Below are 26,116 nucleotides of genomic sequence, written 5' to 3' on the forward strand. Positions count from 1 at the left end.
TGCTTAAGATTTTAGCTTCTTCAGTTTAATAAATTCCTCTCAAGGGTTCCTCACAGTTTTACTGTCATCTGTGCCACTCTTTGGGAGCTGAATCAAATTTGGGCTCAGGTAAGTATTTAGGGGGGAGTTGAAGATGAAAGGGTTGTGTTTACCTTAATTAAGAGAATGCTTTAAGGTAAAACAAACCTTTAGCCTTTAAAACCACTTTTAGTATAAGCAGTTTAAAAAAAATCAATCAAACAAAATTACAAGGTAAACCTGGGAAAACCACTCACCTCTCTGAATGACTGCAGGAGATTACTACCTGAAACTGATAATGTAATGTCTATGTGGTGCATAATGAACAGTGGCTCCTCTTGAGTTTGATATGGAAAACCAGCTAGATTGTCCGCTAAATACAAGAGCATATTCACTTCCGTTTTCTGAAGAAAAAAAAACAAAACAGATTAAATACACACAAACTCAGCTTTCTGTAGAAAATAAATATCAGAAACTTTCAAATTTAAAATTTCTATTCCCGTTCTTAGGCTTTTTTGACCACCATGGGACAACGTAATTAATATTTAAGTCACAGGAGAGGGCAGTTGGCATGTACCTCATTGGAGGTGGAAGAATGACAGGTTACAGGCAATGACTTCTTCATCAATGAACTGAGCAATGGTCGGTTATGGATGAGGCACACACAGGTAGGGTGCTAGAGTTAGAAGTCTCTTTTACTCCTGCCCGATGCAAGAAACATACAGAGATATGACAACACCAAAGATGGAAATTCTAGCCAGTTTGATATAGTGTCCAATTCATTACTCTTTTGGGAACACATTCTGATGGGTGCAGAAGTGATCAAAAGCTTTCCAGCAGTCCAAATAATCTTTTCATTATATAACAACATAAGATAAAATGTAAAAACAAGTCATGATGCAGTGCCTTGGCATACTAGATTTGCCCTTGATAGCCAAAGGGTTAAACACAGAAACAATAAGGTAAAGGAATTCATTAAGAGTGACATTTCGACAAATTCAGAATTGGTTAAAAACCCAGTCAAGTTCTATTTGGCCAGCTCTGTTCCATTGGAGAGATTTCCATTCATTTTTTTTCCAGCAGAAACAAAAGTCTCTCTAAAGCGAGGGAGAAGCCCTATCAGCTATCACTAAAACAATGTCCTGTTATTGCTGTTCTGGTAAAAACTCATAATGTTGAATTTTCCTCACTTCTGATCCTGGTGACAGCAATGAAAACTGACAGGGGTTCTAATCCTTCTCTAATCCAGCCTTTTTTATCCAGGGTCCTGAGGCACCAAGGGGTGCCTTCTGGGTTCCTTTAGGGGTGCCTTGATACCTAATAATGCCCCAAAATGGTGTACAAACCAGTGGGTGGATCAAGCTTCTCTTTTTGTTACACAAAGCCAGAGGTTTCCATTATGCAGCATTACAACTCTGAGTACTATGTAGGCCCAGCCGCCTGCATCCTAACAACCAACCAACCCTTCCCTGTCCCTCTGTGTCAGTATTGGGGTTCAGTTACTTGAGTAAGGGAGAGAAACTTAAGCCAGGTATGCATGTATCGAAATTCGTTGGGTTCAGCAGGAACTGGCTGCATTTCAGTGTGTAAGTCCTTTAAATTCAACATAAGCCATTCATTAGACCAGCTTCTGTCGAACGGTCCAGCTGGAAAATCAGCATTCAATCAGATGGTGCAGCTCTGATCGGTGTATATTCCGGGGGGAGCCCCCTCTGTCACAGTACAATGATGCATCAGGGGAGATCCCTGCATCCACTTTGCTTGTGTGGATGCAGGAATCTGAGTATTTTTTGTTTGAAGAAAAAAAAAATAAAATCAGTGTGTATACCCAAGCTTTAGGGAGAAAAGAAATACTGGAATACTAGTCAGCACCAGTGTGTGCAAAGGAGACTATTTTCTTTGTATGAAAGGAATGTTGGGTGTTTTATGTTTGTGGTTGCTACTTCGATATGTTAAACTATTAGTTAACAGTTCTACATTTTTAGAATGGGGTAACTCGTGAACGTGCATCATTTTATAGGTGCCGCAACTACAAAAAAGGTTGAGAAACATTCTATTCTATACAAAATGAATGTTCTGACTTCAGATATACTTTCACCTGTTGAGTGTCTCCCACCTGTACCTAACAGAAAGACTCAGATTTTTACACGCTACATATCTTCATTACTTTATCTCAACTACATTTTCACTGCAAATAGAATAGTACAATTAGCATGTTCTGTCAGCTATACATAATTAGCTTATACACATTTAAAACGAAGATTGGTAGACTATACTTCCAGCAGCTCTCTGTAGGTTAAGGCAGTGTACCACCCTTTCACACAGACGGTCCACTCGGGTCCGCCTGCCCGTTTTTCAGGCAGACCCAATCAGAACCTCTATGAAGCGGCAGGAGTAAATGGACATGTGTAAACGTACGTAAAGAGCATATGTGGCAACCCTCATGTACATAAACTAGAAACAGCAACAAGGTTTTTAAATCAGAAACATACTCTGACAGGAGTCATCTTGTATTAAAGATGAGCATAGTCACAAAAATATGTAAAAAAATAAAGACTAAATATTTCCTTTAACAACAGGGCACACAAACAACGGTGCAGGTTGTTTTGCTTACCGCAGCATCATCAAAGAGGTTAAGCAACGAGATCAGGAAAGCCCGCCGGTGCTGTCTGTTCCCCCGAATCATAGAATAGAGATGGGAGCACAGAGCACTATTGGACTCGTCCTGCCGGAACCCACGCACTATGCGCTTTGCATCAGAAATGATAGCTTGCTGGACCTGGTAGGACATCTTAATGCCAGCCACCGCTTTCATCTGAAACAGGGAAAATTGTTATAGAACAGCCACTTACCCCACTACATTACTTCACAAGGCAATTACATTGCTCTGCACTTACATGAATGAATCCAGTGTATTTCTTGTCAATCTCTACCAGCTGCTGATCTGATTTGTTCCGCATGGACGGCTCAGGGTCTGTGCCCACAGCAATTAGGTACGGTACACACTAAAAAAGTTAAAAGTCAAGGGAAACAAGAACATAATTTGGAGGTGAAGGATCTCGTTCTTTACTGTCACTCTCTAAAAAGAAAATGTAACTAGGTTTGAGAACTGCAGTCCTGGAGAATCTGTTACAAGCAATAGGTATTCTCAACATCCTCTCCTGTCCTCACTCAGACTGTATACTGTAAGCAGCAGGGCATGAACTGGGCAAGATATTTCTACATAAATCAATCATCAAGATCACTGAATATACGTATGACTGTCATCTCCTAACCAGCATCTTGGAGCAGAAATATAAAACAGACCAGGATATAATCCTGAGCAAAAATGGAACTAGTTATTTGAGGAGAAAGTTAGAATTGTCTGATGATGCAATCTCCGTGAGCGAGAATAAACAGCAAAAAATATTAAACACATTACTTAGAATATATGCATTTAGCACAGAAAAACATATCTGACACCAGGGTAAATATAGGCTGCCACAATCAACTTTCTTCACCTAGCTTGCTTCTCATTTAATACTTTTGGAATCACTGGCCTAGAACAGGGGTTTTGAATTAAAATTCATCGAGGTCCAGGCAGTAAACATTTTCATCCATCAGAGGTCAAGTAAGCCCCTGTGGTGCATTTCGTGTGCACCAAACTGCGTGTTGCTGCGGTGCATTTTTGAAAAAAAGCGTCGGGGACTTCTTTGTGTTTCTCGCGGGTAGTGCAACCCATTAAAATGAATGTGCTGACCTACCCACAACGTGTGCACCAAATGCACATATACACATCTGAGCCTGTTCTTACATCAATGTCAACAATCCCCACTGTACATCACAGTCCCCTCCTTGTCCATAGCAAGATCCCCTGTTGAGGAGTGTCCTCAGCTCCCCCTATACATCACCCCTTTCACAGTAGTGTTCTCAAACTTCCTTGACATCAACCCCCCTCCTCCCAACAGTACTGTCCTCTGCCCCCTACAGTGCAGAATACTACACCCCTTTTTACAGCCCCCCCTCCCCATTTCAATTCTCAGCACCTCCACTTTAATTGTAATGCCCCCCCCCCTTCCCACCCTACTGTCCTCAGTCCCCCAATATTACTGTTCTAAGCCGACCAACATTCAGTCCTCAGTCCCCCCACATTCAGTCCTTGTCTCCTTTTCACATCAGCCCCCTTTACTCTAATGTCCTAAGCCCATTTAACTTCGAATCCTCACCCCCCCCCCACACACACACTTCTACCTTACACAGACAGTGATTGACAGACAGTGCTTGATTGCTAAGACTGCCCTTCATCCTAGCAACCAATCACCTGCTTGTTAACCACGGGCAGCTCCCGACCTCCAACCAGAACTGTCCTGTCTCCACTGTCAGCTCTGTGAGGTAAACGCGAGATGGCTGGGGGAGGAAAAGGCTCCTAAATGGCGGGACCACAGGGGTCCATATGGGATAGTGACTTGGTCTGCATCAGGAACCCCGTCCGCCATTTAGTGATGCCTGGCCTAGAACAAGCATGTCAAGAACATTGGAGTAAATTTTACTCCTGATCATTATATTGTTCCAGATCAGGGACATTTTAGGGAGAGGTAAGCAATGTCAGCTCCCTCAGTACACACTAACATCCGGTGGGATATGCAGGATATCAGAAAACCCTGTTGCTTAGTGGTTAGAACCTCTGCATTTTAGCCGACTGAACTGAATTCATACATAACCTCCATGTAGGTATAAGTTCTTCCTTGGTTAGTGTTTCTAAGTACTCCAATATCTTAAAATAAAACAAATACAAACTGAAAAGTATATGGCGTCTAAACTGAAGAATTCTGTCCCTAAGAAAACTAAATTGTCTGTAAATGCCTTATAACACAAGACAATCTGGACTGCTAAATAGAATACAGCTTGAAACATGCTGTGTCCCCCAATTTGTAAGTAAAGTTACTGGCATATCCTACCTGCACAGGATGGATGAGACCTTGGTTAAGAGTCAGAGCGATGACATTGAGAGCAAAGTGCCGCACGCTGGACTGCTTGTGGAAGAAGGACTCCAAGACCTGTTTGAGGTAAAGCTGCATAATGGAGCTGCTCATCCCTGAGGAAATATCTCCCATCTCTTTCAAATCTTCCTGCTTTGAAACTTTTTTCCCTGAAATAAGAAGAGGCAAGTTGTTACAGAAGACACTAACACCTACCCTGTGCAGCTTTGGGAGAGCAGGTGCAATATTCTCATTAGAATCAATATCATAGACCAGCTGGAGACTACTCACAGTCTCTGTCTGCTTGCTGCATCCGTGTGTCTTCCTCTTGCAGATAGGTCTGGAGATTCTTCAGAACTTGTATTCTTAGATTTACTGAGCTGCTTTTGTCAGACAGTATGTTGTTGTACAGGTTTTTTACATCTGCCTCAAACATGAGAATAGGATGCTGAATGAATGTAAACCCTGAAATAACAAATTTAACACATTTAATAAAATGAGGGCTTAGGGGTGTATATCACAGGTAACCTATTTATACCAAAATTTACCATCAAGAACAGATTAGGAGGAAACAGAGTGGGAACAACTGCTACTACCGTATTTTTCGCCGTATAAGACGCACTTTTTCTTCCCCAAAACTAGGGGGGGAAATGTCAGTGCGTCTTATAAGGTGAATATGGAGCGGCCGGTCCGGTATTTCCACCGCGGCCGTGTCAGAATACCGGGTCGGCCGCTCAGCTCTGCAGCGGGACCTTACCTGTTCCTCTATCCAGCGGCGTGCGGTTCTTCCCGGCTTCTGTAGTGTGGGCACTGGGCATGACAGCCGGGTGCCAAGTGCGCATGCGCAAGAAGCGCTGCTTTTTGTGAATGGTAAGGCGGTACCTGGGACACATGACAGATCCCAGAAGCCGCCGGACCAATCACAAAGCGCAAGTGCTTCTCGCTCATGCGCACTGGGCACCCGGCTGTCATGCCGAGCGCCATTACAAAAGCCAGGAAGACAACGCGCGGCTGGATCGAGGAACAGGTAAGATCAAACAAAAACTCTGCGGAAGTAAGAGCGGGTACCTGTCAAATTCAGGTACCCGCTCCCCAAAGGTCAGCAGTCATCTGTGCTGTCCGCAGTCTCTGGTCATCCCTGTGCTGTCCGCAGTCTCTGGTCATCCCTGTGCTGTCCGCAGTCTCTGGTCATCCCTGTGCTGTCCGCAGTCTCCGGTCATCCCTGTGCTGTCCGCAGTCTCTGGTCATCTCCTGTACTGTGTCTGCTGTCCATTAGTTCAGAATTTTTTTTTCCTGTTATCTGCCTCTAAAACCTAGGTGCGTCTTATGGTCAGGTGCGTCTTATACGGCGAAAAATACGGTAAGTCCACGTGGTCAGGAAATCAATACCAAGACTACCACTTTTCATAATAGCTGTCTGCTCACTTTTTCAGTTCATACAGACTAAAGCAGCATATACTTCTCTTCACAACCATTTGTACTACATGATGCTTTTCCACTCGCTAGGCCTTTTTCCTTTCTAAGGCTCTTTTCACACAGGAATGGACAGCTGCTGGAGTGCTTTACCTGTCTGGCAGCTCTCTGTTCTACACGATTTCACACGATGACAAACCGCAGGCTTATTCAAAGCAGTGCAAGGAAAAAAAGTGCAATGCAAGGTGAAGCCGTCCATGGTAAACATATTTCAGTATACAATCATTGGATCTGGTAAAGATGAATTCTTACTGGTCACCATGGGTAACTAAGCACTACTTCTGACTTTACTGAATAAAAAGACATCCTGCAATCAGACTTTTTAGTAAGACTATGGAGTAAATATAAATAAAAGTAGATGAATGGAAAGTGTCAATCCCATAGGCAAACCAGAGGGTTTCATTTTTTCATTCTGCCTTTTTTGGGAGCATTTTGTTTTGATTTCATCTTTTTATGCACAACGTAAACGCTAACAAGTCATTAACAGACTAAAGCCTAGCAAACACGATCAGAAAATCAGGCAAAAAAATACAGCTTCCAAGCAATCGTAACATCATCTGATTATCAGTACATAGCTTTTGTCCGAAATTATTTGAAGGGACAAACACTAACATTTTTTTTGTACGACACCAGATCGTACGATTTTCGTTTAATCAATACAGCATTCACCCGAAATAAAACGGAAGAGCAAGACTGCGCATTCGCAGAAACAATAGAATACATTACAACACAACAAAATGACATCACTTCCAAAGCTGTTATCTGTCACACAGGAATTTTCATAATTTAAGTAACGTCTTAATTTTCTATGCGAGACTAGCATGCAAAAACAAACATAAAAACGGACAATCATTCGTCTGATATTCTCATCATGTGTACCAGGCTTTAGTTCAAAGTTACGGAATCACAACAGCAAAACTAAACAAAAAAATTCATAGCATACAAATATGCTACACTTCAATATACAAAGCAAAAGGAATAAAATAAATTATTTTTCTTACCAAGACCAATGATGGCTTTTGTCTGCACTTCTTCATCTGAATGCTTTGTGAAATATAACAGCAACTCCAGGACCTTGTCTTTAATGTTAACCTGCCAGGAAAATCCACACATACAGAGATTCAATTTCAAGTGTTTAAAAAAAGAAAAAGAACAAACATAAAGCTGAAGGAAGTTGTAAATATACATATACAGTGTGTATATTTAAATGTGAAGTGTGTTATAAATGTTCAGAGCAAATAAATAAAGAAATAGACGAACAAAAGATAAAAAAAATTGAATTTTACAAACCGCAATATTTACTTTGCTGCTACCCTTGAAGTCTTCCTGATCGAAATCAAAATGACGACAAAGTGCTCCAACAGTAAATAGTGATCGCAGGAGAGCTGATTTGTTGGTAGTCAGAACCGTACTGTTTGGGTCCTCCTGATGTTCCGTTTTTAACTTCATAAGTGCACCTAAGAAAAAGAAAAAAAATACCAATATTTTAATGAGAATAAATATTAGGAAATCTTCTGAATCCACATAAAAGGGGAAAAGAAAGGAAAAAAAAACCCCAAACATTAAAATGCCACAACGTTATCAAGCTGAAAAGCAACAAAATCTTCAGTTGCTATAATGCTCCAACTGCATCAGATGGGCAAGACTTGGCTTTAGGACATAGATTTTAACCTAATTATGTATCTATATAACTATAGAAGGTGAAAAAAATGGGATTTATCCACTCAGCGTAAAATCGTTTTCTCCATCCTTCAGGGCGACATGATTTCTGGTACCCCCTTGGTGATTTATGTAGGCCTAAACCATGGTATTGTCTGGCTTCATCCTGACTGGATGACCATGCAGGAGTCAGTCTTATGACTCGTAGTTCCGTGATGTTGATGGAAGCATCAACCCTTGTGGGGACCAACCCCGCCAGCCTGTCAGACTTGAGTCTAACATAACCACTCTCGACAGAGACGAAATGAGCATTTCTTGGATCCTAAGGCTGAATTTTTGATTTTGCCTGGCTAGACAGCAGTAGTGGGCGATCAAAAGAAGCGATCTATCCCACCTGGTGAGAATGATGGTCTGCAAAGTCTCTCAAGTGGAGTTAAGCAAAGCAGACTGCCTTGAAGGGGGTTATCATGAGGCACCTAACCTTCAAACAGAAGAGTGTAGTGGGATGTCTGGTTGACCCAAGAGTCTAGCACAGCAGGACTTCAGAAAGCAATCTTTTGTTAGTAAAGGAAAAGTTTTGCCTAGGCCATGTTTCCAAGATCAGCCCCAAATACTCAGATCACGGTGAAGACTAGAGGGCAGACTTCTTGAAGTTGATCACCCATCTGAAAGTTTGAAGAAACTGCATTGTCCTTTGAATGTCAAAAAACAGGACCTCAGGAATCTCCCAGCAGGTGGTTATGCCGCAGGGCCAGTTTATTGTCATCCAGACTTTAGGAGGGTCGAACTGTGACCAGTGGGAGTAAAAAAAAAAAGCCTCAGCAATGGATAATTCTTCTGATAATTATTTTAACTCCTCTGTCAGAAGTCTTGCAAGGAGCACCTGGTCATGGCCGGTTTATGTTGAAATTATGTTCTTTTCACTTCTGGATTATGGCCCCAACAGTGCTCACTGGAACATTCAAGTTTAGAAATCCTTCTGTAACCAATGCCATCAGTATGTTTTGCAACAATAAGGTTACAAAGGTCTTGAGAGATTTCTTTGCTTTTACCCATAATGAGATGCTTTTTGTGACACTTTGGTAATGAAGCAGCTTTTATGCCATCAGTTGAGACTGAACCAGCTAATATGAATTTGTACTGCTAAGGGGCAGGATAGTTTTCAAATTACCAATTGATTTCAGCTGGTGTCTTGGCTTTCCATGCCTTCTTGCAACCTCCCTTTCTTCCTGTGTCATTCCATTTTATTATACATAACTTAATTTCTAAACTTGTTTTGGTTTCTTTATATGTATGGATTGTGTAGGTTGTTACTGACATGTGTTGAAAATTTCATGTCAATAGCACCGTTAGAAATATATTTACTGAGAAAAATGGTCACGTGCTCAATACCTATTTAACCTCCTTGGCGGTATGATTCTTTCCGGTTTTTTGTGCTGAAAGCGGTACCATTTTTTTGCATGGAAATATGTAGTTTTTTATTGTAGGCTGTGATTTTTAGGAATAACTCACTGAACTCTGCCCGAACAAGAGTCTAGTAAACATCCTGGGTAGGATAAAATTTGAAACACGAAATCATAAATTATAGTTTAATAATCATAAAAAATAATAATATAATAATAATAAATTTAATTCAATAATATAATCAAACCAAAAACACTAAAATTTAAAATACAGAGGCAAATTCGCACATCACTGAGCAAAGTCGCAAAATTGTTTTCAGTGTCTGATGACGAATTTCACCACGAATCATTATCACTCAATTCTGCAAGTAGTTCTGATTTACTATCGCTGTTCTAAAACCGCTTTTGACGTAAAGGGACGCTTTTTGGACGCCATGGACTTTTCTAAGTTTCCAGGCAGAAAGAACATTCAAAATGCAGGCAGGGCACAGGACAAAGCAGTAGGGACAAAATGTATGTGAAATGGTTTGAAATAGCAATGACAGCAAAAATGACATTTTTTAAAAAATTCAAATTTCCCGCCGGTTCCAGCGCCCGTACGTCCCGACGTCACAGGGACCGGAACACAGAAGCCGGATGCCGGCATCGGCCGGAGGAGATGGCCGGGGACGCTGGAGGGGACAGATCGCGGGAGCGAAGGACAAGGTAAGTGCTGCAGGGACCCCCAGAGAACGCCGCATGGTAAGCCCGAGTGTAGCTCGGGGTTTCCGCTCTTGGTATAGAAATTTTACCCCGAGCTACACTCGGGAACACCGCTAAGGAGGTTAACCATCTGTATGCGTGTGTGGAAAGGGAGCCACTAACTGATGTCGTCTGTCTCTGGAAGGGTGGGCAGGCAGGCAGGCAGTCAGGAGATCAGATGTCGTGCTTCTTGCATTCTCACTGAAAATGGCTGGCGAAGCGTGCTGAGCGCCTGAATGCAGAATCCAGTGCCTGAACTAAAAACATTACATTCTGGCTCTGCTGCTGTGGGATCCGGGTACAGTTCCTAAGACATACATCAAGGGTTGCCGATACAGTAACTGCTAGTGGGCTCCAAGGCAATAAGCAGCTGGATCTTGATAGATGTGTCAATTGAAGAAGTTCAGAACAAAATAGTCAAAGTGTCTCAATAGAATCATCACCTAAGGAAACTGGCAAAAAGCTGGCATCCCACAGAGTGGATGGGGTTATATGAGTAAGCACTGGGGATATTCCCAGCAAAGCTTTTTCCAGTGTATAATTCCAGGACAGCGGCATATAGCCCATGGTCTATGCCTACAAGTACTGTACAATTAGGAGAACATCCAATCTCAAAGAACAAGAGATGGCACATTCCCCGTTACATTTATAATAGAGTACAGGTGTTACCAAAGGAAGCATAAGTTAAATAAATTACAAAGCTGCATACTATGTGCAAGCACGGCAGCCAATGGGCTACGTTGCTTAGAGAAATGGAGGCAAGCTAATCAAGTATGTCAAGTCAATATTCTTCTCACTTTTGTACTTGGATGTATATATAACCGCCTTCCCGCCGCCCTATAGAAGATATACTGTTAGTGGGCGGCAGGGGTGCGCAAAATCACATATATATACGTGATTTTGCATTTCCGGGTAGGAGGCGTGCACGCCGCCATTCACTGGGTCCCGGCCGGTGATTACCGAGCATCTCCGACGGGGAGGACGACTGTTTGTTTACTAACAGCTCTCCTCCGTGTCAGCTCGGGCACACTGATTTGGATTGCTGTGCACAGCAGTGTGCTTACAGTGAAGCACATTGACACGGTCCCCTAGTAAAACACTCCCTGCACACAGTTAGCCCTTTGATCACCCCTCATTTTAACCCCTTCCAGCCCAGTGCCATTAGTACAGTGTCAGGTTTTTTTTTTTTTCAGCAATGATCACTGTATTGTTGTCAGTGTGGATGTCAGTGACACCACGTCAGTTCCCCCCAGTGTCAAAATGCCAGCCGCAGTCCCACTACAAGTCGCTGATTGCCGCCATTACTAGTGGGGGAAAGAAAACAAATTCCAGTATCTATACTGCCATTTATAAACGCTATAACTTTCATGTAAGCCAATTTACAGGTGTTGGGATTTTTTTTTTAGCAAAGACGTAGCAGAATATATTTTGGCCAACATTTATGGCAAAATTAGATTTTAACTTTTTTTTGTACTGGACATGTTTAATAGCAAAAAGTCAAAAATATTGTTTTTCTCAAAATTGTCACTGTTTTTTTATAGCGCAAAAAATAAGGACTGCACAGGCGATCAAAAAATGGCCTGGTCAGGAATGGGGGTAAATCCTCAGGAGGGCAAGTGGATAAACAATTCAGGAAACAAGATTTATTTTGACCCAAAGCTAGATACCAGTATACAAGTAATAATCGGCAAAGGCCTTTGTTTGCAGAGCTTACAATTTGCCACATCTACGTAATCTAAAAGCAGTTACAGAAATCTTTAGCAGCTTCACTGTTTTTTTCACACTCTACAAAAATTGCTATCAAAATGAGCAGACTGTTTCAAAAAGCATTACTCAAATGTGAACATAGAAAAAGGAAAAACTTACCATAATATCTATTAAAACACGCCCAGACAAACTTATAATTTTGGGTTACTTTGTTTACAACAGCCCCTAGGCAGCTTACACAATGCTGCACCACCTGAAGTAAAAACAGAGCAGATTTTAGATTAGAGGACAAAAGCAAAGATTAACATACTAGTAAAAGTGATACTGCTTTACACATAAGCACTAAAACAAGTCTATCGAGCTACAAATTGGCTTACACATTTAAGTTATTAAAATTAAAAAAAAAAACCAGGACAAGATGCAAACACAAACCACATGAATATTGTGCAACTTAAACGCAAATAAGATAAACAGCTGAGGATTGAGTCTAAAAATTGGCAGGGAATAAAAGTGAAATGATACCCAAAAAGTACAGCTATTAAGTACAGCTACTATTTATCTACAATCTGAACGCTTAAATCCTATCAGCTGATTCGGATAGCTAAGCTTTTCAATACAATGTTATATGTAATTGTAAAGTGGACCTTGCATAAACTGTACTGCGCAACGTATATATTCTTCAAGCCATTCTAAAGGTTTGAAGAATACATATATATATATATATATATATATATAAGCCATTTACCTTCATGCATAGAAAGCATGAAGGTAAAAAACCTTGAGCCTTTACAACCACTGTAAAAGGCAAAAACTGGGCACAAGCTGACTAAAGTTTCTGAGGAGGTAGTTTCGGAGGAAAGCGCAGACTTTCTTTTTAGGTTAATAGCTATGGTGTGCTTAAAAGAATAAGCGGACTTTCTTAGCTGTCCCTGCAGCCTGCTCAGAAAAACAATGGAAGTCCAGGGAGGGACACAGGTATTCCGATACAATCGGGTTTATACTACTGCCGAGAGGAGGGTCTGGACACTGGCTAACAGAACAGTTATAAGCCAGCCCCCATATATGTGATATCCAGTTGTTGTTGCGCTATTGATAAAAAAATATACTAATAGTGAGTCACTTATACTTTAAATGTGCTCCTATCAATAATAATATTAAGTCTAAATACATGAATGACCAAACAATGAAAGTCTTTTGATGACAAAATTCCGATTATGATTAACAGCCAGCACCAGCTATGTTTATGACTTGCATGCTCGTTTGTCTTTGAGGTTTGTAAGTGTTTTTTTATTCATTTTATTATATCATTTTATCATCTGGAGCATTGTTCTTTTTGACCAAGTACACAGTGAATCACAATAAGGGAGGAAGAGAGGAGAACAGATACCAGAGTCTGTGACACCTCTTTTCCAACTAGAATGCTATAAGCAACATATGTTCAGCATCTTGCTCTGTTAGACAACCTATAATCTGGGGTCTAATTATTCGGTAAGGAGCAATGTGTTTTTTGTGGTTGTGGGCACGGGAGTCTCTATTTCACTACACACGTGGAGGATTATTGTGGACACGACTGTTCATCATAATCGGAATTTTGTCATCAAAGGACTTTTTCATTGTTTGGTGATTCATATATTTAGACTTATTATTGGGAGGCGCCCATTTAAAGTATAAGTGACTCACTGTTAGTATTTTTTTTTATCAATAGCGGAACAACTGGATATCACTGAGTATTTGTATTGGTATTTGTGAGTGCAGCTATTGTTTCACAGTTTGGTTTGTTTTATGGCTCACAATTTGTTTGGATATTTTTTAGCACAGTTACATAATTTTCACAACCCCCATATATCCTCCTCTATTCGGCTTGTCTTGCGGTAAAGCAGTACCTGGCTAGGTAACCTAGGCTAGGCAACCAGAACCCACCAAAATAGATGGAACTGCAACAAATAGGAAAGAAAAAAAATGTGGTAAACAGAAAACATTGGGGACAACATCCAGAAGGAACAGGCCTAGGAAAAGAATAAAAACACAGTTCCAGGTGAGCAAGACCAGCTGGTCTACAAGCAACATGGGAAGGACCAAGGCCTTATACGCATAATCCTTAAAATTAAAAAGAAACCCCATGGCAAAAAGGGGTTGCGTAGCTACACAACCAATTGGACAAAGGTGTATACCAAAGAATGTACGATACAAGCACAACACAACAGCCCACAAGGGGTGTGAAATGACTCACAAGGCTAGGCAGGAATGGAAGTTAAACCTCAGCTCCAGACTGGTGTAAAAGGAACCAGCAGAAGAAATTGAGGATGAAACTCAAATGTCCTCTCTAACATTCCAAGATGTCACTGGGGCTTCACAGAATAATTTTGTAAAGCCTTTTAAATCCTGACCATTAGGCACAAGTCTAAGCTGCTCTGGATTCCCCGAGGTCCAGCACAGTGTAACCAGCTATGGAGCAAAGGTATCTTGGCAGAAGTGCTAAGATCATTCACCTGATTAAGGGCAACCAAAAGAGAAAGCATTAGGAAGACCTTCTTCATAAGGCTGCCGATCAGACAAATAAAGAGAACCTATTCTTAGGTCCCACAAGGGCTTCCAAGCTTACTCTGTCCCCAGTAAAGGAAACTGGAAGCTAGTGTGCTTCAACTGTTGAAAATCCAAGGAGACACAGGGCCCTCTAGCAATGATCTCTATCCGCCATGTAGGATCAACGGTGCACCTGTGTAAACCTTCTCTCAGCACAAAGAATTCCAGTATAGAAGAATCAATTTTCTGAAGGCACTGTCCTTAGGGGAGACTGTGTAAGCACGGCTAATACTCTTGGCAACATCTTGTGAATGGACCATGCTTCTTCTGTTGGAAGAAGGGGGACTCCCATGCCTTCTAGATGGCAAAGGCACTGCACAAAGTGGGATCCCCAATGTAGAGGGAACTATCGGTTTTAAAGATCCAGGGATAGAGGTAATTAAATGAGTGAAATCCTCCAGGTATGGAGAGACAGAACTACCCCCAGCTCTGCATGAAGCAGCTGAAGATCCGGCAAGGAACTACTTGGTCCATGGAGACAGGACCATTGGTCTACCCAGAAACCAAGCCCATTGAAAAAGATACAGAAATAGCTGAAAATGGCAAGGAAAGCATTAGAAGGAAAGGAGACCTTGAAAAAGGGAGTCCCCTGATGCTTGATTCTCCTGCACATGAGGAGAAGTTCCCTTTATGATGGCAAGGGAAATAAAATGTACGAGTACTGTGAACCTTTTAAGTGAGAGCTTAAGCTGAACAGCCTAACCCATTGGTGACAGCAAGTTCCCAACACTGAAATCTAGCAAATGCAGATCTGGCCACATCTTGCAGACTTTAGACCATTCAAGAAAGTGTTGAATACAACGATCCATATGGGATTCACAGGAGGTCGACTGTGCATCCCATAATGTTGTGTACAGTTTCGGGTCGAAGAGACAGTATCCCAGAAGCCTAATCAGAGTGCTCTGCAAAGCTGTATAGACAACTGACCCATACGGGACATAAGCTTAGACAAAGCCATCACAACTGAAGGTTCCAGACATTTGTTTCACACCCTTAAACAGGCCAGAGTTCCACGTGGAGCTTGTAAAGCAGGAGCAGCAGTAGAATGAAGCTTCCTCTATGCTGAATGACAGCACACATGCAGCATTCCGCCCAGTGGATGAGGTCAGCATTCAGTCCCCCAGTTTTAACTGTTGTTGTGGTGGGAAATTGGAAGGGTGTCCAGCGGTGCCAATAGTGAGTCATCAGAGACAGGGTCAAGTGCTGAGGCAGTGCCACAGCTCTGGACCTGGACCACTCTCTGTGGCTAACTTTTACTTGCACACGTAGGACTGAAAAGCGCCACAGTGCAGAGCTCAATGCATGAAGGCCACATTCCAGGCTAGCCCCACATGTTCAATCCAGCAAGGCCTGGACACGACATTCTAAATTCAGGCTTTGGAAAAGCAGCTTTGGTTGGTTACTATTTAGAGTGTGTAGTGTAGTGAGAAATCTTGATTGATGCTGATGGAAGAAGAATCCAAAGGAGAACTTTGAATGAATAAACATTAGCAAACAACTGAGACATGCTGGGTGCAGAAAGGTCTTACAAGAGCTGGTTTAAAATTTTTCGGTTATTCAGTCTCCAATCCTCATGTAGGCAGCAGTATTACACAAATGTATCTGAATTACTGTGTCCCTCAATGATTAGAAAGAAAGTTGATTGCCAGGAGTACTCATTTTGCTTATCAACAAGGAATTTTAGACATAGGTCTTTCAGCCTTGAAGCAGTGAGTTTACATCCTTTCTTCCTGTAGCAGCTGTTCCTGATCTGTAAAGGAAGCTTTGAAATGGGTCTCTTTTTAGGGAAAGAGTCAAGTCTTCTACCCTTTAGGCCCCCTCTATTGATGGCCAGTAGAAGCTGCTGTGGAAAGAATGATGTACACTTTGGTGCCAGGCTAAGGGTCCCCTGTGCTTCAACTCCGTATCTGCACCATGGCATGAACTAGACCTACATTAGTCAACCTTTCCCATCTCTATTCTAGCATGTCTACAAGGAGTTTACTTAAAGTGTTACTAAACCCACAACAGTAAAATCAGTCTGTAAATGCAGTAAAGCATGCTTTGCTATACTCACTGTGGAAACTAAGGGGTTAATCCTCCGCATTGCTTAAAGACTGTTTGATCCTGTATTCTTTGATCCTCCCCTTCTTGCACTGTCCCCAATCCATCTGCTGATGGAACAGAGCTCTAGGAGTCACTCTAGCAATACACACTAAACTGGGCATGTGCAGAGTGTTTTTTTTTTTCCCTTCGGAGGGTGCATGTGATCAGCACAGGGCCAATCAGCACTGTCCACACAGAAGGTCAGGGGATTTGCAGCCTCATAGGTCAGTCAGAGGAGAATGAAACTCCTCCTACAAACTTTAACCAGCGCTCTGTTGGGCAGTGATAGAAGTCACAAACTGCTATATACTGCTGATGAGAAGTCACAAAGCTGCTATATACTGCTGATGAGAAAAGGTATTTAGCAGTTTATATTTACTAAAATAATTGTATTTTCATGTTCTGTGTATTGTGGAAAACCAGATATAATGAATGCAGGGTCCTGGGTTTAGTAACACTTTAACTGCTCATCAATCAATCATATTTGCGTTAAACAACTACAAATTGTTTGTGAATCAGTTTGTGTTTGAGAAAAATGTGAAAAAAGTGAGACAGTTAAGCATCTTACAGTCATGCCATATTTGATGATGAGCTTCATTAGATCTTCTTCTATCGTAGCAAGGAAAGTCTCACTAGGGTGCTCCATCAATGGCACAACTAGTTCCAAGATTTTTGCAACATTGCATATCACCATAAAATCATTCTGAGTCTAAAAAATAAATTGAAGTATCGTGAGTAGAAGAACATTTCTTTGAATAAAACACATGATATTGCTGTACAAAATGCTGTCTGAATTAAAATATAACAACTAAAAAGAGAGGGGTTTGTTCAAAGGGGACTTTAAGAAAAAATTTAAAACCATTGACGGATTGGGACTCTACCTACTACCGTCTCTATTTAACAGACATTATGTCTTCTTTTGAACGAATGCCTAAAGAACAAGTTAACTCTGAAAGGTGCTAAGTACTACTGATGTTACCGAACAACTCCACTTCCCGTATGCCATCTAGGCAATGGTGGCACCAGAACCTATGTGTTTGACCATGTAATTTTATGTACTATGTCATTTTATGTACCACCACTACAGTACATGAAACTATTACCCTAATTGAATGAGGATAAGGTAGTATATTTGTAAAAGAAAAAAAAAAATTGGTTTGCAAAGGTCTCAACATTCATGCAAGGGTAATGGATAATACCTATAATGTTTGTAATAACTTTCTCTTAACATTCAATCCTGAGAGAAAATTAGCCATCATACCATGAGAATTAAAGAAGAATTCCTGGTATGGATATTTTAGACATCGTTACATTGATCCAGCTTGGACCAATGTAACTATGCATATGCCATACCTGGTTGATGCCCCAGAAGCTGGAAATCACTGAAGCAGACTCTGCCACTCCAGCGATTTCCACTTGCTCCTGGGCCCTGTGTTGAGTGGCTGCCCTGCTGCATTCCGAGGAGGCAGCGACATCAGGGGGCAAAAAAAACAAACAAAATTGAGGTCTCATCAAAATTCACACCACGCCCTTTAGCTCTACCGTGATTTTAGAGGGAGCCCATAAAAAAAAGGCACAGGGTCCACTCCCCCAAATTCCATACAAGTATGGATTATGAAAGGAGAATGTCACGCAAAAAACCCCCCAAACAAAAACAAAACTGTGGGGTCCTTCCCAAAATCTATACCAGAACGTATGCAAACATGCATGGACCTTGGGGGGGGGGTTGCTGGTGGGTGGCCTCCCTGGCATGATGGGAGTGGGGATCTGCGGGGGCTAATCAAAATATGGAAGCCCTATTTAAAAATAAGGGGGACCCCCAGACACTGTACCCATCACACAGCTGAATGTGCTGGATGGGGATGTGTCACTGGTTGTCAAGATGCATACGGCTTCAACGGTATAATCCACTGACTGTGCACAGTGCTGTGGACTCCCTTGCGTTATTTCCTCTGCTGGGAAAATGTTCTTAGCCTACAGTGCTCGGATATGTTTTTCTATTGGTGAATGTTAATTTTCATGGTCGATAGTTGTTGGGACTATTTTTTCTTTGATTTGAATGTTAGGGAATGTTACATTCACCTGGCGAAAGGCAACAAAGAAACCAATAAACACATATAAATATTACAGGCATTATTTGTTATGTCTGCACGAATATTGAGACATTCACAAAAGCTCATTTTTGTTTAAATACCAAAAGATCAGATAATCAGAAATGCAGCCTGCAGAGCAATTATTTTGAGTTTACAAACACTGATTAGTGGCAAGGCTTACAGATGAAAATACATTTTGCCTAGACTTCCACATTAAATTTAAAAATGAGCACAGTGCTAAATGTGACCACTAGATGGGGTAAAATACAAAAGCTCTGTCACAGCAATTGCCTTTGTAAATATCCCCTTGGACTCAATGTTTAGCAAAAGGTGATACCATAGGCTAATTCTTTCTGCTTTAGTTTTTTTTTTCTGAAAATTAGAATGACAGAGGAACACAACCAGATGAAAGATTATGCAGTCTATAAAAATCACTTCTCTCACCAACCCAATTCATTTTTGTCCAACTAAAAGTTTGTCAGGTAACTGGTTTAGGGAATAAGCCATCATTGTCCCATCGCCTGATGGACGTGTCTTACTGTCTCCAATCTTAGAAAATATTTTCCATTTTCATTCTCTCTTATTTCCACTTAGACTTATATTCACTGGAGGATATTTTAGTCAATTTGAGTTACCATAAATATATGGTGGGCACACAAAAGCAGCAGATATGTACCATTGAAAACCTCTCTTTTCCAAAACTTTTTTTTATAATGAAAACCAGTGTGACAAGTCACAATCATGTCATGACATGCTCAATATTCTACAATAAAAGGATTTCTAGAAGCTTAGCCATAAAGACATTCATGCTTACAGCAACAGCTTTATCCCAGAGTTGAACAAAAACTTAAAGAGTAACTCCACTTTTGTTGAGAAAAACAGCATTCCCCTCAGGGTGATCTATGTACATTGAAAGGATTTTAACAAACTGATGCAGATTCCTACCTTTTGTTATTCTGAAGAACTAGCTGTTTGTGTGTCCATGTGCAGAGTGAATCTGCATAAGAGGGATTTCATAATTAATCAGCTGCTGCATCTGCCAGGTTTTAATGAGGAAAGTGACAGGGTCTGCATCTCTTTAGACATGTTTTCCCGTTGGGAGTATCTCACCAAAAATTATATTTTTGGTGCAGGTGTTGCCCCAAATCAGACTTGTATCTTAGTGCAGACTTCTGGGGAAATCAGTAAGCCAGTCACACAAGCGGGAAATGATATTTCTGGCCGGGTGTTCAGTATACCATCTGTGTACAGAACGCCTCCAGGTAGCCATATTACATTTCACAAAAAATTACAACGCTGCAGATTGAAAAGGAAAAAGGGAAATTTTTAACAACAGTCAATCACAATATGACGTGTTTTTTTCCCCCTATAAAAGTGGAGTTACCCTTTAAATTACCATGAAATACATTAAATAAGCTTGCGAGCCACAAAAGGAGGACAACTTACTAAGCCTGTCACCTGAGGGGATGGTTGCAGCCTCCCAGTGGGAGAGAAACCTCTGGGCAATGTGAAGCAAAAACATATGACAAGGGAGGACATTGTAAAAAGAAAAAAAAATCCCCATTCTCCCCTAGTTCAGGTGTAAAGAAAAACATGCTTACAGCAGTTTTATCCCAGTGTTAGTCAAGAACTTAATTACCATGAAATACATACTTTAAAAAAACAGAGCACAAATTACTTACACTACATTTAGTGGTAAGGTATGGCTGCATGGTCATGGCGTGTTTTACCATCAGCTGGGGCCTGATTTTGCTGAATAAGAACAGAGTGGTAATACAAGCAACCAACCGACCAGAGTTCACGCCTTTGTTGTCAGAGTCTGCAACAAGAGAAAGTTTGCAGAGAAAAGTTCAGTTTTGCTGCTGGACATCCTGCAGTGTAACACAAAACTAAAAGGAAAGCAAAAAAAAAAAAGTAATTGTACCTGCCATGGATTCCTCATACTTCAGTATGTGTTCTACTAAATTGTCAACCAGCTGCGTACAGGCTTTCTTCACAGGTTTGTATGAGGAATCCTCCTCCGCTTTTAAAAGCTGAGGAACACAAGAGGACCCCATTAATGATTTAGTGCAAAGGCAGGTGATGATGACATTGAGAACAGAAGTGATTTATACTCACATTTTGAAGAAGCTGTTCAAACCAATCATAGCCAGTGTCCCTGCAAGCTGCAACCTGCATAAAAATCATCAGATCACACCATTAAACCTAATGAATACGTCTCTGAAGAAAAGCACTCCACTTAAAAAAAAAAAAACTCTCACCACATCTGTTATGTTGAGGATCTTTCTGGTCATTGCTACTTTATCATTTTGAGGGGTTGGAGTGAACCAGAGTTTCTGGAATGTTTCATTTACTAGTTTCTAAAGGGAAGAGTAAGAGGAGGATTGTGACTTGACGCTATAATGTTAAAGTAACCCTGTTGCTATTTTTAAAAGTGGTAAACAGTAGCCACCTGAAAAGCACACATAACTCAGCTGTCCCACTGCAAGCGGTACCAAACTGAAATAATCATGCTTAAAGATCTTTTGACACTGCTGGTTGTGAACTCTGATTCCATCCACTGGCCCCCTATGCCACCAAGGAGCCAGTAGTGACATAGGGGTCTATGAAAGGAACCAAGGAGTGCAGCAGCAGGTGACCTTAGGACCTAATGCTTATGGCAAGCAACACAATGCATACAGTAAGATGTCCATGGCTATATAGGATGGCCGCACTTTCACCAGTCTTACCTTAATGCCCTCTTCATCATTGACTCTACGGATCATCTTTACACACATCTCTGTGATTTTTGGAAACGTTGGTTGTTCCAAACAAATATCCCGCAAGATCTTTATCACCCTCTTTCTTACACTAATACCAGTGTCCTGAAGGATGAGAGAAAAGGGAAGCCATTAAGCTTATCAAATGTAATGTCGAATTTATTTAAAATAAAAAACATTTAGTACCATAAAAATGCTCATAAGAAATGATGCTTTAGGCCTTGTTCACACCATACGTGCAGAAAAACTGACACGCAGATGTCACATGCAGAGACATCAGTGTACATCAGTTTTCATGCACTCTTCAGTTAGTTTTATACACGTTGCAGATTCCTACACAGTAAAAAGATCTGCATGTGATAATAGTGTTGTGGTGTGAACAGGGCACAGAGAACAATAGGTTTTGTTGGGCCCTTGCCGAACACGTGCAGAAAAGCTGAGGTCTCTGCACCATGGTGTGTACGAGCCCTTAAAAATCAAACACATAGGCACTTGAGAGCAATGAGTGTACATGGTTTTAAGCTCCATGGAAAAACACTAGTAGTGCACTGAAATTAAAATTCTAGACTGAAACCGAAAATTCAGGATGAACTAGGCCGAAATCCAAAACAGTTTTTTAAAAATATATATTTTTCATATATCATTGTATTATATTCGACTTTTTAATTTCAATCATGGACAATAAATTGGACAGAAAAATTAAATATAAAATTTAAAAACTTAAATATACTGCATAATAACTTAAGAAAAAAAAAGCCACTGCCATTATCGGCACTGCTTTCTTTTTTCTATTGGCAAACTGTCGACAACCCTATTTTCGGCGGCTGATGCATCACTGAAAAACACTACATTCCATGCCTGTCAAAACCAACTGTTGTTTAACCACTAAAAACCACTCATATGATGTCCTCCTGAAACTCGCCTTGCTTTGTCCACAAGACACAGCCAATGGCAGATCACTATACCGAGCTGCTGAACGGAGACCAATCACAGCAGATCCCATAATTATAAACCATGAAAGGCTCAGATTCATGCCATTCCTTGTGTACAATTGTGTTGCTAGCTGTGATTGGTCACAGTGATCACATTGTACAGACAGGGCCAATCACAGCCTATCTGTACCATGTGATTTGTTGTGGCCAGCTAATCACAACAATACACACTGAATGAATCCGTTTCATTCAGTATAAATGGTTGCTAATACCAGTGGAATCCACTGGTATAAACAATCAATGTGTAAAAAAGAAAAAAAAAAATCTGATCACTTCCCCTGGGTAGTACAATGTTACTATGGTAATACTATATTGCTCTGGTCACAGTGTGTTAAAAAAAAAACAACGCAATAAAAGACGGAAAAAAAAAAAGCTGGGAGAAAAAAAAAACTTTTTTTTTTTTTTTTTTTAACGTACTGTCACCAGTTTCCCTGATCACAGCCACACCATTTATACAATGATGCTGTGCTGAACTGGTGACAAATTTTTTTCCAAAACATTACAACTTCAAAAAACTCTCCGTCAGTACATACATAAATATATAAAATAGTTTGTGGGATCTACCTTTACTACAGACTAAATAATAAACACGGATTTGGTTTATTTAATATAGCAGAACACATTCTGGGATAAATTAATGAAGAAAGATCATTTGCAAATTTTGGTAACAGAAAGAAAAAAATTGTTTTTTTCCCCAAATTTTTGCCAAAAATAAAAACCCCAGGATGATTAAATACCACCAAAAGAAAGCTCTATTTGTGTGAAAAATTCTATAAATTTCATATGGGTACAGTGTTGCATGACCGCGCAATTGTCAGAATGCTGCCGCAAACCACAAATGAAGATGTACACTAGGCCTTAAACTGATGATGTCAGGATCTTAAAATGGCTAGGCTAGCAATGCTGCTAAAATGTAGTCACCATTTGCTGCCTTGCAAGTACCTGTGTAATCTCACAAGCAGTCTCTGTGCAAGCCTATTTTAGGATGTAGCTGAATAAAAGTTTTATTTTTTTTTTTCATACAAAGCCCCATTCTCACTATTCATCTGCCAAGTGTCACATTTTCAATGGTCAGTAGGGTCTCTGCTACTGGACTGTGAAATGCTGGATGGGGACCTTTTCTACAGCTTGAGCTTTGAATTCAGGGGCTCCACCAGTGAAGTTCATTATAAGGTACCGATAGGTTTGTTATGTCTGCACTTTAGCAGTACCATTCGCTAAATCAGTTTTTTCATTTAACATATTCTCTATGCTTTTTTAATATGATTTAAATCAGGATTTTTGGTTTACAAAAAAAATCCTTTATTTGGAGTACAAAGGACATAGGGTCAAAAGACGGCCACAGCGCGGTAAGCTAGTTCTGGGAGGGCGTCCATGGACATCCTCCCAGAACAGCGCCCCCCTGGACACACTAAGTAATGGGCCAATCACAGCTGCTTTTAACATGTGACCAGCTGTGTCCAATCCCAGCTGATCACTGGGTAAATAGGAAATGCCAGTTATTGGCAGTCCTCTCCTCATGCTGATAGCGCGAGGAGAGGAAAGCCGGTAAGCAGCATTTCGCAGGGGAACATCTACACTGATCATCAGTATCCTGGTGATCAGTGTAGCCCCATCAGTGCAGGCAATCAGTGCCACCCATCAGTTGAATCAGTGGCGCCCAACAGAGCCGCCCATCCGCGCCCACCAGTGAAGGAGAAAAATTGCTTATTTACAAAACTTTATAACAGAAACTAAGAAAAACCTTTTTTTTTTTTTTTTTTTTTTTTTACATTTTTGGAGTTTTTTTAGTTTGTTTAGCAAAAAATAAAAAACCCAGTGGTGATCAAATACCACCAAAAGAAAGCTCTATTTGTCTCAAAAGTTAAGTAATGCTGCCACCTTCAGATCAATAGACATTGGTAAAAAAAATGCAGGAATTGCCAACCCAGGCATAACCCCTCTCCCAGCTTGGCCAAGCCTCAGTAGCAAGCAATGAGGAAATCAAAGAGATGGGATGGATCACTTATGTACTCCCAAGAGAGGATTTTACAGATGAACCAAAAAAATGAAATTATGACTTACTGTAGAGGTTCCATACCTTGGAGTACAGTACACAGGCAACGTATTCATACAACATGAGCTATAAGCACATACCTTCAGGTGACTGAACAACTTTGAGGAATCCCCTCCCCATGGGGCACCTCTCCTAAAATCCTATCTCACACACGAATCCTCAGTTTTGTAGCAACCAATGCAGAGTAACCTAGGGAAAGGAAGGGAGGGTAGCCTGTGGCCCAAAACTAGAATAGGGGAAAACCTCACTACTAGGCTGCTAGTAGTACTTTTCGCCCAAAACCAGAAACAAGCTGAAAAATTCACCTGGAGATAAAGGATTGAGAAGCAATGTGACCTTTGCCAGGACCCTCAGCTAAAAGAATGGGGTCTCAGATTGTTGAAACAAAGCTGTAAATTTCAGATAAATTGGAACAATTTGAATATCTAAAGAATGAGGCAGCTTCTCCATAGGATGTTTAGGAATAGCACAAAAAGATGTCAGCATACTGCCCTATTTCTGGTGGAATGAAGAAACCACCTGAATCAAGTTGTGTTGACACCAGGGCCTCAACACCATCTTGTCCTGGTGGAAAACCAGGAAATGTTTTTGCAGGAAAGCACAGTCAATTCCAATACTGTAAGCCGAAGTAATGGAAACCAAGCACACAACCCTAAGCATATGAAGCCTCAAAGGACTCAAAAGGAGAAGTCTGCAAAAAAGACCAGACCAAATTATGGTCCCATGGAGACAAAAGGAGTAGCACAGGAGGGAACAATCCATGTGACATCCTATGCAAAAGCCTTTAACTGGGTCCGATGCTCTGGAACACAGAAAACTCAGCTTACAGTGCCAACCCTATCCCTGTGTACAAGGGTGACTGGCTCCTATGCATGCATGACGTCATCATGCACCGGCCAATCAAGATGGCTGAGGGGACCGGAACACAAAAGATGCCAGAGCGGGATGGGACTATTGGAGGAAAGGTAAGTAAAACTCCCTTTTAGTTCCACTTTAGGAAATGGCAGTTTCCCTGAAGACACATACACCAAATACTCTATCATTGCAAAAAGTAACAAGAATTGGTTATTTGAATATTTTAAAATACAATGTAAGCAAAATGTTGGTAATCTATTTAAGTACAAACATGATTGATAAATATATATATATATATATATATATATATATATATATATATATATATATATATATATCACTATCAATCTTAATATAGAAGGCAAGTGTACATTAACTGCTTGCGCGCTGCCCTATAGCAGAAACACTGCTACATTGCAGCATGGGTGCACAAAATCACATATAAATACACACACGTGATTTTGCTGTTCTGGGTAGGGGGCACAGCCGTTCGTGGCCTCAGCTGTCAATCACCGAGTCCCGGCCGATGTTTACCCAGCGATCTCCGAGTATTACCAACAGGGGAGAGACCTATGTATAAACAACACAGATCTCTCCCCTGTCAGCTCCTGCACACTGCTTTGTATGGCTCTGCATAGCACAAAGCAGTGTGCTTACAGTGTACCACCTAAAGAAAGCTCTATCTGTGGGGAAAAAAGGCATAAATTTCATTTGGGTGCAGCTTTGCATGACCG

General features: G+C 40.9%; 1 protein-coding gene across 4 annotated transcripts in view; it reads right to left on the reverse strand.

Annotated features, from left to right (window-relative positions):
* NIPBL (NIPBL cohesin loading factor) overlaps positions 1 to 26,116 on the reverse strand; it is a 192,843-nt gene that overhangs the window by 25,281 nt on the left and 141,446 nt on the right. For 3 of the 4 annotated variants that reach the window (XM_089687839.1, XM_089687842.1, XM_089687841.1), the window contains 14 exons: positions 21,450 to 21,584; positions 20,982 to 21,080; positions 20,839 to 20,892; positions 20,645 to 20,753; positions 20,403 to 20,539; positions 17,196 to 17,336; positions 12,119 to 12,212; positions 7,740 to 7,906; positions 7,451 to 7,541; positions 5,268 to 5,441; positions 4,956 to 5,146; positions 2,916 to 3,023; positions 2,633 to 2,833; positions 276 to 422 (listed from right to left, as the gene is read on the reverse strand). In XM_089687839.1, the coding sequence (XP_089543965.1) occupies positions 276 to 422; positions 2,633 to 2,833; positions 2,916 to 3,023; positions 4,956 to 5,146; positions 5,268 to 5,441; positions 7,451 to 7,541; positions 7,740 to 7,906; positions 12,119 to 12,212; positions 17,196 to 17,336; positions 20,403 to 20,539; positions 20,645 to 20,753; positions 20,839 to 20,892; positions 20,982 to 21,080; positions 21,450 to 21,584 (1,848 nt within the window). The remainder of the gene's footprint in view (positions 1 to 275; positions 423 to 2,632; positions 2,834 to 2,915; positions 3,024 to 4,955; positions 5,147 to 5,267; positions 5,442 to 7,450; positions 7,542 to 7,739; positions 7,907 to 12,118; positions 12,213 to 17,195; positions 17,337 to 20,402; positions 20,540 to 20,644; positions 20,754 to 20,838; positions 20,893 to 20,981; positions 21,081 to 21,449; positions 21,585 to 26,116) is intronic. The other variant, XM_089687840.1, reaches the window with a different exon arrangement.

The sequence above is a fragment of the Staurois parvus genome, unplaced genomic scaffold, assembly GCF_062004578.1.
Source record: "Staurois parvus isolate SC_StPar_1 unplaced genomic scaffold, SC_StPar_1.0 ptg000438l, whole genome shotgun sequence".
Lineage (NCBI taxonomy): Eukaryota > Metazoa > Chordata > Amphibia > Anura > Ranidae > Staurois > Staurois parvus.